Source organism: Labrus mixtus, chromosome 12, assembly GCF_963584025.1.
Source record: "Labrus mixtus chromosome 12, fLabMix1.1, whole genome shotgun sequence".
Classification (NCBI taxonomy): Eukaryota; Metazoa; Chordata; class Actinopteri; order Labriformes; family Labridae; genus Labrus; species Labrus mixtus.
Genome location: NC_083623.1, coordinates 794,616 through 807,115, shown reverse-complemented (window position 1 = coordinate 807,115; position 12,500 = coordinate 794,616). Strand labels below are relative to the sequence as shown.

Here is a 12,500-nt window from a genome sequence, read left to right as displayed (position 1 = left end):
TTGTAGCTGCTGTGGTGGTCTGACAGATGTGTAGATTGTAGCTGTGGTGGTCTGACAGATGTGTAGATTGTAGCTGTTGTGGTGGTCTGACAGATGTGTAGATTGTAGCTGTTGTGGTGGTCTGACAGATGTGTAGATTGTAGCTGTTGTGGTGGTCTGACAGATGTGTAGATTGTGGTTGCTGTGGTGGTCTGACAGATGTGTAGATTGTAGCTGCTGTGGTGGTCTGACAGATGTGTAGATTGTAGCTGTGGTGGTCTGACAGATGTGTAGATTGTGGCTGCTGTGGTGGTCTGACAGATGTGTAGATTGTAGCTGTGGTGGTCTGACAGATGTGTAGATTGTGGCTGCTGTGGTGGTCTGACAGATGTGTAGATTGTAGCTGTGGTGGTCTGACAGATATGTAGATTGTAAAGGAACCTAATAAAATATTTAAAAAAATACTAAACACACACCTGAGAACGTAAAAAAAGACCTGCCTCATTTGGTCATCACTTACAGTCAGAGCAGAGAGTTTACCTGCAGCAGGTGTTTGGTGTTACCCAGCATGCACCTGGTGCAGACTGAGCTGATTTCCATTGATTTGACTGCAGACTCTGAGCAGACGGCCAGATCACGAAACAGGAAGTGAAATCACCCTGCCTCAGTCTCAGGTGTACTGATGATGTCAGAGGTCAGCGAGCACAAAGATTAACCTCCTAAGATGGGTTCATATGATTTCACGATGAGGTCACAGTGATGTCATCAGCCTATGTGACAGACAGTGTTACCAGGTGCATTATGGGAAATGCTTTTTTTTAAATAAAGATAAGTAAATAATAAATAAACACGTTAAATATTTTGTTATAAAATGGTTTCTTCATCTTTAAATTTTAATTATTTCTTTTTTATATATTTCTTTTATTTTCCTGTTTCCTGTCTGTGTTTTGCATATTTTTTTATTTTGGTTATATCCTGTTGCCTCCTCTCAGCCTCCTGCTGTCTCTGTGCTCCGATTGGCTGAGATAACACAGGTCATGAACACCTGTCAGCCAAAAGTGGGCAGAGCTTCTGAACAAGAGGTTTCTCTCCAGGTAAGACTCAAACAGGTGTACTGTCACTTTAAGAACTCCACCTGATATCATCAACACGCTCTCTGATTGGTCCCCTCCAGGTGATTCCAGATGCTGTGGAGCGTTTTCCAAAACTTTCCAGGCGCGTCCCATCCATCGTCGTGGAGCCGACCGACGGAGAAGAGGTGGAGAGTGGAGAGCTCCGCTGGCCTCCTGATGATGTCAGTAGTGATGTCAGAGAGGGCCACGCCCACATGACAGGTGATGAGCTAATGTTTGATCTGTTTGAAGAAGCAGTACTGAACATGTTTTTACCTGAGCTGTGACCTCATCAGGTGTTTGTTTACCACCACCAGGTGTACCTGTAGAGGGGGCGGAGCCACAGGAGCCAATGGTGGGCGGAGTTTCAAGCTCTGACTGATGTGGCTGCTTAGCTCTCAGCCAACCAGTGTGAAGGCCTCTGTGGCGACAGGAGGGTTGGAGCCAATGCCTGTAGCTCCTCCTCCAGCCAGGTGGGCAGAGTCAGATGTGTCGGCCGCAAAGGATTCTGGGGGTTCTGCAGAATTCTTATCAGCAATAAAATAAGTTAAATTAAACAAATATTAATATTTACCTGATTGACGGACAGCTGATATTTCTGTTTCTTTAAACTCCTGAAATTTATATTTCAAATTAAAAGCACTTTAGAGTTTAACCCTCAACAAACAAAAAACATATCTTGAATTTCTCCACCAGGGGGCCACAGAGCAGTCCTGTTTAGACTTTAATCATTTTTTCTGTTTTTGTCTGCTCCTTTTATTTATTGATTTTTCTCTCTGTATTAACACCATCATGTGACCTGTCAGGTGTGTGTGTGTGTGTGTGTGTGTGCATGAAGACTCCTGAGACGTCGGCGTGCATGAAACAATTTATTCCAAATGACGGTGATAGAAAACAAACCTGATGATGATGATCACATGATTAATCAATAAATAATAAATATATAAAAAAACGTTCCTACAGCTCTTCAGTCACATGCACTGTAAAAAAAACTAACACTGAATGCGACCAATCACCTGTAGCAGCAGCAGTTACATCATCAGTTGCAGCAACAGCCAATCAGGTCTGAGAGTGGGCGGGGCCATGAGCCCTACATTCTCATTGGCTGCAGAACAGGTGCAGCTCCGCCCACCTACACCGACTGTTTGAACATGAAGAAGTGCACATTTGGTGAACGAGCCTCACACTCACCTGTCCACAGGAAACATGCACCTTTCACAATAAGAGTCTGAGACATCCTGTTTCTCCAGCTGGAGCTATAGGCTAACAGTTTCCATCTGTTTCCAGTCTTTGTGCTAAGCTACGCTAACCACAGTAGTGTAACTGTTGAGGAGACAGAGAACACACACACACACACACACACACACACACACACACACACACACACACACACACACACACACACACACACACACACACACACACACACACACACACACAGACACACATATCGAATGTCATTCACACACAAATAAATCACTTTTAATTAATTACACTAATTGGCTAACAACATTTTTAAAGTCACAGACAAATGTCCAAAGTCAGAATAAAATCTTGAGAGTTTTTTCTCGAGTCATGGCGCTCTCAGTGACCTCGCTCGTTCGCTGTGAGGTGGTCATAAAACTCGATCAGCTGTTTTAAGTCACAGTCTGTTTCTTGTCGAACATGTTTTATATATAATGCAGGTCTTTAGTCTGGTCTTATGCAAATGTTGCCAACAACCAATAGGAGCCGTGTGGAGCCCCAAACAGGAAGCTGCTAACGAGTAAACATGGCGGGGAGGTGAAGGAGCGAGCAGTTTTCCTGGACTGTGGAATTTGAGTTTTCTGCTCTAAAGTTACAGCTGTAAGTTTCCACCAGGTGCATTATAGGAATGGATCAAGTCAAGGGGTGCAGAACGCTGCAGGGCTGCCAGAGCGTTTTAACATTGAGGAAATCAAAGTCTGCTCTGTTTGTCTGAATGAATTACATAATTATTCCATCCTCATCCAAACACTGCAAACATCTTCTACAGGTTTCAAGATCGTTTGTTTTTAACTAAAATCAAGTTGAAGTTTAAAATTCTGAAGTCATGACGACCAGATGTTTACAGACGAAGCTGCTGAGACGTGATTGGACGGTAAAGATCTTTGTGTGTTTTTGACTTAAACTGACAAACCGGCTGGAAACAGATTTCATTAAACAACCCAACGACTCATCAGTCTGAGAGCTGATTGGTCGTTAGACTGTCTGTGTGTGTGTGTGTGTGTGTGTGTGTGTGTGTCTGTGTGTGTGTGTGTGTGTGTCTGTGTGTGTGTGTGTCTGTGTGTGTGTGTGTGTGTCTGTCTGTGTGTGTGTGTGTCTGTGTGTGTGTGTGTGTGTGTGTGTGTGTCTGTGTGTGTGTGTGTGTGTGTGTCTGTGTGTGTGTGTGTCTGTGTGTGTGTGTGTGTGTGTGTGTGTGTCTGTGTGTGTGTGTGTGTGTGTCTGTGTGTGTGTGTGTGTGTGTCTGTGTGTGTGTGTGTGTGTGTGTGTGTGTGTGTGTGTGTGTCTGTGTGTGTCTGTGTGTGTGTCTGTGTGTGTGTGTGTGTGTGTGTCTGTGTGTGTGTGTGTGTGTGTCTGTGTGTGTGTGTGTGTGTGTGTGTCTGTGTGTGTGTGTGTGTGTGTGTGTGTGTGTGTGTGTGTGTGTGTGTCTGTGTGTGTGTGTGTGTGTGTCTGTGTGTGTGTGTGCGTGTCTGTGTGTGTGTGTGTGTGTGTGTGTGTGTGTGTCTGTGTGTGTGTGTGTGTGTGTCTGTGTGTGTGTGTGTGTCTGTGTGTGTGTGTGTGTGTCTGTGTGTGTGTGTGTGTGTGTCTGTGTGTGTGTGTGTCTGTGTGTGTGTGTGTGTGTCTGTGTGTGTGTGTGTGTGTGTGTGTGTGTGTGTGTGTGTGTGTGTGTGTCTGTGTGTGTGTCTGTGTGTGTGTGTGTGTGTGTCTGTGTGTGTGTGTGTGTGTGTGTGTGTCTGTGTGTGTGTGTGTGTGTGTGTGTCTGTGTGTGTGTGTGTGTGTCTGTGTGTGTGTGTGTGTGTGTGTCTGTGTGTGTGTCTGTGTGTGTGTGTCTGTGTGTGTGTGTGTGTGTGTGTGTGTGTGTGTGTGTGTGTGTGTGTGTGTGTGTGTGTGTGTGTGTGTCTGTGTGTGTGTGTGTGTGTGTGTGTGTGTGTGTGTGTGTGTGTGTGTGTGTGTGTGTGTGTGTCTGTGTGTGTGTGTGTGTGTGTGTCTGTGTGTGTGTGTGTCTGTGTGTCTCTGTGTGTGTGTGTGTGTGTGTGTGTGTGTCTGTGTGTGTGTGTGTGTGTGTGTGTGTGTGTGTGTGTGGAGCAGCAGGATGTCTCAGTGAATCCTTCTTCTTCTTCTACGTTAAGACACAAACCGTGACATTCAGCTGCACGGAGCGGACAATCACAGCGAGCGGAACACAAACATTCAGTCACATGTTCTGTCATCAACACGACACCAACAGAAACACAAACCTATCAGCAGCTCACACGCACCACAGATTATCAGAGCACAGAGTTTATACATGGAGGACTGCGGAGCGAGCGAGGTCGGCGTTTAGCTCGGCGTAGAAGAAGCGGATCTACAGTTTAAAGAAGAGACTCAGTTTGTAGAGTTTCAGGCGGTCCCACACCTCCAGCAGCTCTGCACACACACATCTACAGACATCTACCCACGTAGAGTCTCAGTTTGTTTAGGTCGTGAACCTGTTGGTCACATGGTCCATGTGTGACGGCGAGCAAGACTCATGGTTATAAAAACATTAAAGCACGCTCTTTTCTTCTTCTGCTAACGTCAGGACTTCATACGAGTACATGTTGGGAACGTTTGATATGCTGGATGGAGCAGGGGCTCAGTATATATGTGCTTTGTGTGCGATGGATGACCTCACAGATTCTGTCCTCACCAATAGACATTCAGGGTCTGAGTCATGAAAGGATTACACCGTTACCATGACGACGATGTGAGTTGTTGTTATTGTCTTTGAGTTGTCCTTTCTCGCTCCATTCAGGGAGGAGTTTCAATGTTTGTTTGAAACATTGAAACTCATCTCACATGTTTCGAGTCCTCTTGATGAAATGTCAAAAGTTTCTCATCATCTTAATGTGGAAAGAACTGAACTCCATCAGTGTGAGAGTGCAGCTAGCTTCTCTCCACACTAAAGAGCTAACTGTGTTTGTGTCTGAAGATCATCAGAGATATACACTTTGAGAGTTAGACTCAGAGACGAGCAGAGAGAAGGAGAATATGAGGAACCAGTTCTGGAGATATTAGAGACTGTAATCATTCTTAGTGAATCAGACCCTGAGTATCTCTGACTCTTGGGATTGTAAAAGGACTTTGTTCTTTGAGGGAGCTGAACGATGGACGCCGGGTCAGAGCAGACGTTTGTCTTTATCTGATAAACCTTCTGTGAACTGCAGCTGATCTCCTCACTGCTCGTCACACAGAAACAGGGCAACAGGCGGTGTGGACACAGAGACTATCCAGAGGTGCTACGGTCGCCTGTTCAGGCCATGTGGTGGGCCCCGTCGGGTCCACGAGGTGGTCTCTTGGTGCTTTCGTTTGCGTTGGAGGTTGTGGGGGCACTGCGGGGTTTGGTGGGGGGTTTCTTCTCCCTGGAAGATGGTCGAGTCTGACTCACAGGTGACGTCCCCACAGCGGCCGTCTGAACACTCCCACCGGGCTCCACGATGGTGTTTATAACTACGGCAAGAGAAAGAGGACATTAATGAACAAACCAGGAGGAGAGAGTTCACATAAACTTACCAAAAATCTAAGAAGTCTATCATAGAGATAGATACAGGACGTTAGCCTATCTTAGCACAAATCATTCAATGAGGGGAACAATTAGCCGGTAGCTTTGACTTTACTGAGTTAAAGGATCCTCACTCTCTAAGAACATTTCAAACTGAAACTCTTTCTTTCTGATGAAGCTGTTGAAGCTTGAACAACTGAATGTTGTATGCAGATGACGCAGCTTAAATCATTTTAAACTCAATGTCATGAAATGAACTTTAAAACACATCACTGCCTCTGTGGAGGGAAAGAGTTAGTCTGCTTGTATTTGTTCACTTCATGTTTTGCAGATCATTGTTAGGAAGGTGTTTTTATGCCACTGAAAACTTGCCTGGATGTCACAAAGTTAGAACACATCAAAGCTGTCTTTAAGTAAAAAGTGAAGCAAACAGGCTCGTTACCTTCCAGCTGTCTCTGGACTCGTCTCAGCTCTTTCAAAATGGACGTGATTTCCTGTGAATGAAACAGGAAACAGGAAACAGGAAACAAGTCAAGTTCAGGCTGCTCGAAAACATTTAACGCTGAAAGTGGTTATTTCAAACACTTTTTAACCCTTTAATCCCAAGTGAATCATCTGTGAAAGTGTAGTTTAAGAGTCTTGTTCATCCTCAGTGAGGTCATCTTCTCCATATTAACACAACCAGTTACATGCAGAGCATAGATAATCCACCAGGGGGCAGAAGGACCTTTGTAGAGCACATTCAGCGAGAGAATAGGAGAGAAGGACATGATGATATCTGACAATGATTTAAGGGCTTAGGCTTTACAGGGTTCAGTGGGTTAGGGTTGGGGTTACCTTGTTGGAGGTTTTCAGGATGGGGACTTCATTCTCTGCGTTGATCTTGGCCTCGATCTCCTCCCAGACGTCGGCCTTGTTCTGGAACAGAACCCTGAGAACAGACGAACACAGAGCGGGGTCAGTACGAGTGCAAAATGAAACCACAATAAGGACCAAAGAAAAGCTCTGATATAAACACCCAGAGGTCAGGACTTTCTCAACTGGACCAATGAAACACAAACTTAACAGTCTGAAACATAAGCACTTCAACCTTTAACTTGTTTTTATGACAACAGGGACACACTTCACATTTTTGGTGCTGATGGGTCAGTTATTACAAACAGTGAATTCATTATTTGCCACAGTCTCATCGTCTCCTTCCTTACTTCATTTTCTCGGCCAGCTGCTCTGTGTTCTCCCGGATGGCCTGGGACAGCTGAGACACCGGGTTCAGCATCAGGTTGTCCAGAATCACCTGAAATAGTTTGTTCAGAGAGAGAGGGGAAGGGAGGGAGGGGGACCAGGTGAAAACCCAGCAGGAACCTGAACTTCTGGCATCACAGTGGTTTACATCCCAGCACACCAAAACTAACTGCAGCAGTGTCAGTGGGGTTGAGTTTGTTAAACTGATGGATATGTTCACACTGCAGGCTCAGCTCTGTTGTCTTTGGTTCGATCTGTCTGCTGAGGGCGGTCCATCCTCCAGCAGCTCATTGGTGCAGAAACAAACAAACAAACGCTGGTCGAATTATCAAAACCTTTTCCTTATCGTGTTCCTGCTCTCTTTAAAACCTCAATGATCTCTGGAAACACGCTGAGGACAAACTTTAAACTTTAGCGTCTTCACTTTTAAGACTCGAAGATTTAGTTAATATTGGACTTCTTGTTTGATCTAGTACTGGCTGAAATAAACGGGAAAGTCTCCAGGGGGGCGATAGCAACAGGCTAGTTCACCAGTAAAAATCTGATGCAGCTGTTTATAAAACGTGTTCAAAACTAGATGATGTCGAGAATATTTGTGGACTTTTAAGTAAGGAGCTGGAGAAGTGGGCACACTGAAGCTTTCAACACATCCCACCAGATCAGGATGATACCAAACAATCAAAGACTGTTAGCATGAGGCTAACTGTCGACCCAGGACAGCAGTCCCTCTACTCAAACACTAACGGCTTTCTGATCAGGTCAGTGGCTGTGAAAGAAGATTAATTAGTTAGTATTAAAATTAATGTTTTATGATTTAAAGAATGTAAAAGGCTGAGCTTTGTGGCTGAGCGAGGAGTCTCATCTTTGAACCTGTTGATAAATTGAGCATATTTTGGGGTGGGGGGGGGGTGTTAATGGGTAAATCATGTACGGCAGTAAAAACAGTACAGTACACACTGAGCTGCAGTATGAACGTAGCCTCAGTGCTATTAGACAGTGACCTCTTCACGGTTCCACGGACGGCGTTGCCTAGAACCGGGCTCCGGCTCATTCATGTTCGCGTCCAGGCCCGAGATGGCAGCAGAACCTGGAGGAACCTTCTGGTAGTTTAAACTGGCCTCAGGGATATGTTGGACCAGCTGGAAAGAGAGCAGAGGGAGTCTGGCTCTGGTGATCCAACCACTGAATATCTGTTATCAAAACCAGCAAGCAGCTGGGCGGTGATGGCGGTGCCCCGTGAACGCATGCACCAAGTCAACATGCAGCTGCGATGGTGAGGGCAACAGTGTATGCAGTGAATTTTAGTACTGCTGGGATTCAGCGTGTTAACAACAACAGGGAGGCGAAGGAGTGCAGGAGGGTCCTACTGGTCACCACTTACAACTGAAAATCAGTTCATTAAAGGGGCGGGGCCTATGGAGGATTATCAATGACAAAACTACTGCACCAGCCCAAACACATCTGAGCAGGAATCAGTCAGAATATACATATCTGAGAGCGACTTTAAACACTCATTTTTGTTCAATTCAAATCTGATGAAATAAATGATGTCATGCTATAAGATTGAAAAAAAATATTCAGAGGTTTTATTGAACTATGATGGACGTTTCAGGACAGGTCTGAGTGGAGGAGCACAGGGTGTGATGGGAAGTGGAACTAGTTTGGGACAGTAGGGTAGATGAGAGCTGGACTGGTTAAAGTCTTTATATGTGATGTTTTGATCCAGCAGATGTTGCCTTTGAGCACCAGCATGAAACCAAAACAACTCGCGCTGCATTGTTGTGTTAGCATGCTAATGCCAGTGATCTTTATTATGCTCGTATCTTCACACTGCATGTAAATTTACCTGAAATGAGCGTGATCTAGAAACACAGTTAAGCAGTGAGTACAGTATGTTATTCTTCTTTTCTCTAGTCCCTCAATTAAACAACTTTTATACACGAGGGGAGGAGTCAGCCGGCCGTCCGGGCGATGTAAACAAAGTGAAGATAGGACTCTGAAAACTCTGAAAACATCACAGACAGTGGGACTCGGGTGTTACACCCATTGTAGACAGTCATGACTCACAGAGTTATTTTCAGAGGAGATACTTGATTTCTATATTTAAGTGTGAAAAATTACAAATAAAGACTTTAAGGTACAATAGGGGAGAGGACTGAGGGGTTGTATTGGGCATGGTGGGGTGGAACTTGTACAGGTAGAGTTGTGTCAGGTAGGATATGGTAAAGTTTGGTTTGGTAGAACTGAGTGGAGTGTAGTCAGTTTGGACAGGTGGATTTGTTAAGACAGCGTCAGGTAACATGTTGGGGTAGAACTTGGACAGGTACATATCAGTCAGGTAGTTAGAAAGATAGAGAATGGTGGAACTTTGGTCAGGAATATAAGACTGGAGTTGGCATGAGTCAGGGAGAGTGCATAGAGGTGGGGGTTGAGACAGGTTTGAGCAGGTACAGTTGGGTTGATTGGATATACTTTAAGAGCACAACAGGATGAGGCATAGTGTCGGGTACAGTAGGGTCTTTAAAGGTCAGGTAAAGTTGAAGTGGGTACAGTGAGGTAAAGTTGGGTCTTATGACTTGTAATGGATAAATCTTGATTCCTGCTTCGATTTCTTTGAGCTAACTGTCGTTTTGTCATCAATAATCGATCATTCTGAACCACTCAAATCAGACAAATCTCAAAAATTAGGAAATCAAACACGTGTCAGAGCGATCCAACACTGGTGAGAGGAGAGTGTTAGGATCAGTGATGGGACGGGCTGTATGGTGGGGGGAGGGGAACCAGACCAGGGGGGAGTGATGAATCAGAGTTTGACACCTGAGATGGTCGAACCCCCTGCGAGTATGGATAAGATGGCGTCTGTACAGCAGCAGAACAGAGAAATGAGTCATGAGAATCCAAAAGCGTTATGAAGCTCCACCTGCAATCTGGAGCTTAACTTCAGACACCAGATTCAAACATTTTCATCCAACATACTTTTGAAGGCATGAAACTCTGACGTTGTTGAAAACTACATGAAGATTGCCCAGTTTGAAACAACACATTGTTCTCATTTAAACTGGGAACACATTCCAGTACTGGGTGGCAAACAGTTAAAGTGATCATTCAGTACTTTTCAAAGTTGGGTTGTTTGAGGTTCTTGTCAATAGTAAATGTATTCTCACTCGGCCCCTTAAAGGAGAAAACAGTCGGGTACCAGCACAGAAGCTAGGCTATACATAGCGGCAGACAGGGTCTCTTGTATGATTAGCGTTAATAGTTAATTAGCTCATTTTAACAAAAAAACAACAACAAATAAAATCAATGACAAACTGAAGTGTACAATATTCAGGATTATTTTCAGCGCTTTGTTTTCAGTCAGCAAGCCACTTTGTTTGAAACCTTATGTGCTGTGACAGTACTTTGGCGCACCACATGTGTCATCCTGCAGATTCACTTTTGTGTTGAGACTGATATTAATATTGTGGATTTTGACGTTACTGCAGCCCAGTTCTTCTGAAGCCTGATCGGTGCTCTACGGGCGGAAGAAGATGTGCAGTTAGCTGAAGTAGTGAAATCTTTCTAAATATAGCATATGCTAACATTGACACTGATATTTAGGTGTCTTTCTTTAAATTATCTACATCATGTGGTACAAAGAGCCCCGTCTGCAGTGACGCAAAGACTAGCTTCCCTGCCAACACTCCGCCTGGTTTCTCTATAAAGGGGTCGAGCATCTCATGTGGTTAATACTAGGGATGGGTACGAGTACTCGACTACTCGAGTACTCGCCGTTGACCCCTGTGCACCTGTGCAAGCGCTGCTTTTGGCTACAAAACTTGAACTCATACAGCGTTATATGTGTGACCCAGCTTTTTGTTTTCACCTAACTGAATATACTAGGTAGGAAATGTACAAACGTATGACTTCTCCAGCTTCAGCTTTAGTACACACCGAGCCAGATTTCAGCAAAAACATCTGTTTCTCTCTAGGAACATATTATTACACCGAAAGCAAAAGCACAACAAATACAGAACCGTCTGCTACACCTGCGACATGTCAGTCAAGAAAAGTGATGTCTGGAAATACTTCATCGATGAAGTTAATGTGCAGTGCAAGATATGTGGCGTTAAACTTGCATACCATAGAAATACTAGTTTGGTGCTTAACCACATGTGCTTAAAGCACAAGGCCTGCTAGCCCTGTTAGCACACGTCGTTGTTAGCGACGTCGTTGAAATTGAAATCGCTTTCAGTTGTTGGTTATTTATTTATATTTATGTTTAAATATTGGTTTATGTCATTTTACAGACAAAAAGTCTACAATTCCGGTCTGGGAGGTCTGTGTCAGACGGACCCTTTTTTTGTTTACAGTTAAAAATAATAATATTAATCTGCGAGTACTCGTTCATTAGGTAATTCGAGTAATCAAGTACAGGGATTACTGTAAATTCTCATCCCTAGTTAATACACTTACTATCAACAAGTACCTCATACAACCACACTTCAAACAATCTGAACTACCCCTTTACTGACTGATGTGTGTGGGCTCAGTGGCCTCTGTTTAGTTCCTGAATCAGCAGAATAACAAACACATTTTAAATATCACAATAAAAATGAAATCATGCGATGGAAAGCAGTCCTAGCCTCGACCAAAAAGTATCAAACTGATGAGTAGTGTGTCTGGTGTGTTCCCAGTTTTGTGATCTGTGATATGTGGAGGTCATGGTGAGGTGATGTTTGGAGGATCACAGTGTTGCCCACCTCCTCCCTGGCAGAGATGGTGGATGCTGGCGTGTTGGGCAGCGAGCTAGGGGAGGTGGTGGTGCCCATGCCAGAGCTTGGGGAGTCTCCGTCCCCTGCAACATCATGGATTTCCTTCGCCAGGATGGCCAGATCTTTGGCCAGGTCCTGACTGAGCCTGCATGGGGACACGAAGAGAAGGTCAAAATGGAGAGAAGTCAGGTTGGTTTGTCTCTGAGCTGAAGGTGAGGTAAGGACAATTCATTGATTTTTTACTTGGCAATCTCAGCGCTGTGTGTGGACCAGTTCTGGTAGGGGTCCCCCTCGTTCTGGTCCTCGTCCTCCTCTGTTTCCAGGGAGACGGACTTGGATCGGGTGGCGGCAGAGCGGTGGCCGCGTGGTGTCTGGGCGGAGGGATGGGAGGAGCGCTTGGCTTTGGGATTCACGGCATTCATCTGGTATTCTTCGTCAGAGGACGAGGAAAAGTCTGAGCCCTTCTGCCTGCGTCTGGAACCTGTAAATATTTTTGGGTTTTAGTTTGGGTTCATTTCACAGAAACATATAAAGACCATGCATGATGTGGAGCGTTAGCAGTTTGGGCTCATGACTGTTCAGAATATCACTCCTGCCTCTGGTACAGTCAGGATAAAGACTAGAAGCACATGTACACCCTAAACATGACAG

General features: G+C 44.7%; 2 protein-coding genes across 3 annotated transcripts in view; one reads left to right on the top strand and one right to left on the bottom strand.

Moving 5' to 3' along the window:
* Positions 1-1,916, top strand: part of LOC132985483 (protein LBH-like) — a 4,313-nt gene extending 2,397 nt beyond the window's left edge. Inside the window, exons 2-4 of the mRNA XM_061052890.1 lie at positions 972-1,073; positions 1,154-1,313; positions 1,409-1,916. Coding sequence (XP_060908873.1) covers positions 1,017-1,073; positions 1,154-1,313; positions 1,409-1,473 — 282 coding nt within the window. The 5' untranslated portion in view covers positions 972-1,016 and the 3' untranslated portion in view covers positions 1,474-1,916. The remainder of the gene's footprint in view (positions 1-971; positions 1,074-1,153; positions 1,314-1,408) is intronic.
* A 31-nt stretch (positions 1,917-1,947) lies between these two features.
* cep170bb (centrosomal protein 170Bb) overlaps positions 1,948-12,500 on the bottom strand; it is a 26,411-nt gene continuing 15,858 nt past the window's right edge. Inside the window, exons 13-20 of one of the 2 annotated variants that reach the window (XM_061052775.1) lie at positions 12,093-12,330; positions 11,838-11,994; positions 9,913-9,954; positions 8,097-8,234; positions 7,059-7,147; positions 6,691-6,784; positions 6,296-6,347; positions 1,948-5,801 (exon numbers count right to left, since the gene is read on the bottom strand). In XM_061052775.1, the coding sequence (XP_060908758.1) occupies positions 5,605-5,801; positions 6,296-6,347; positions 6,691-6,784; positions 7,059-7,147; positions 8,097-8,234; positions 9,913-9,954; positions 11,838-11,994; positions 12,093-12,330 (1,007 nt within the window). In that variant the 3' untranslated portion in view covers positions 1,948-5,604. The remainder of the gene's footprint in view (positions 5,802-6,295; positions 6,348-6,690; positions 6,785-7,058; positions 7,148-8,096; positions 8,235-9,912; positions 9,955-11,837; positions 11,995-12,092; positions 12,331-12,500) is intronic. The other variant, XM_061052774.1, reaches the window with a different exon arrangement.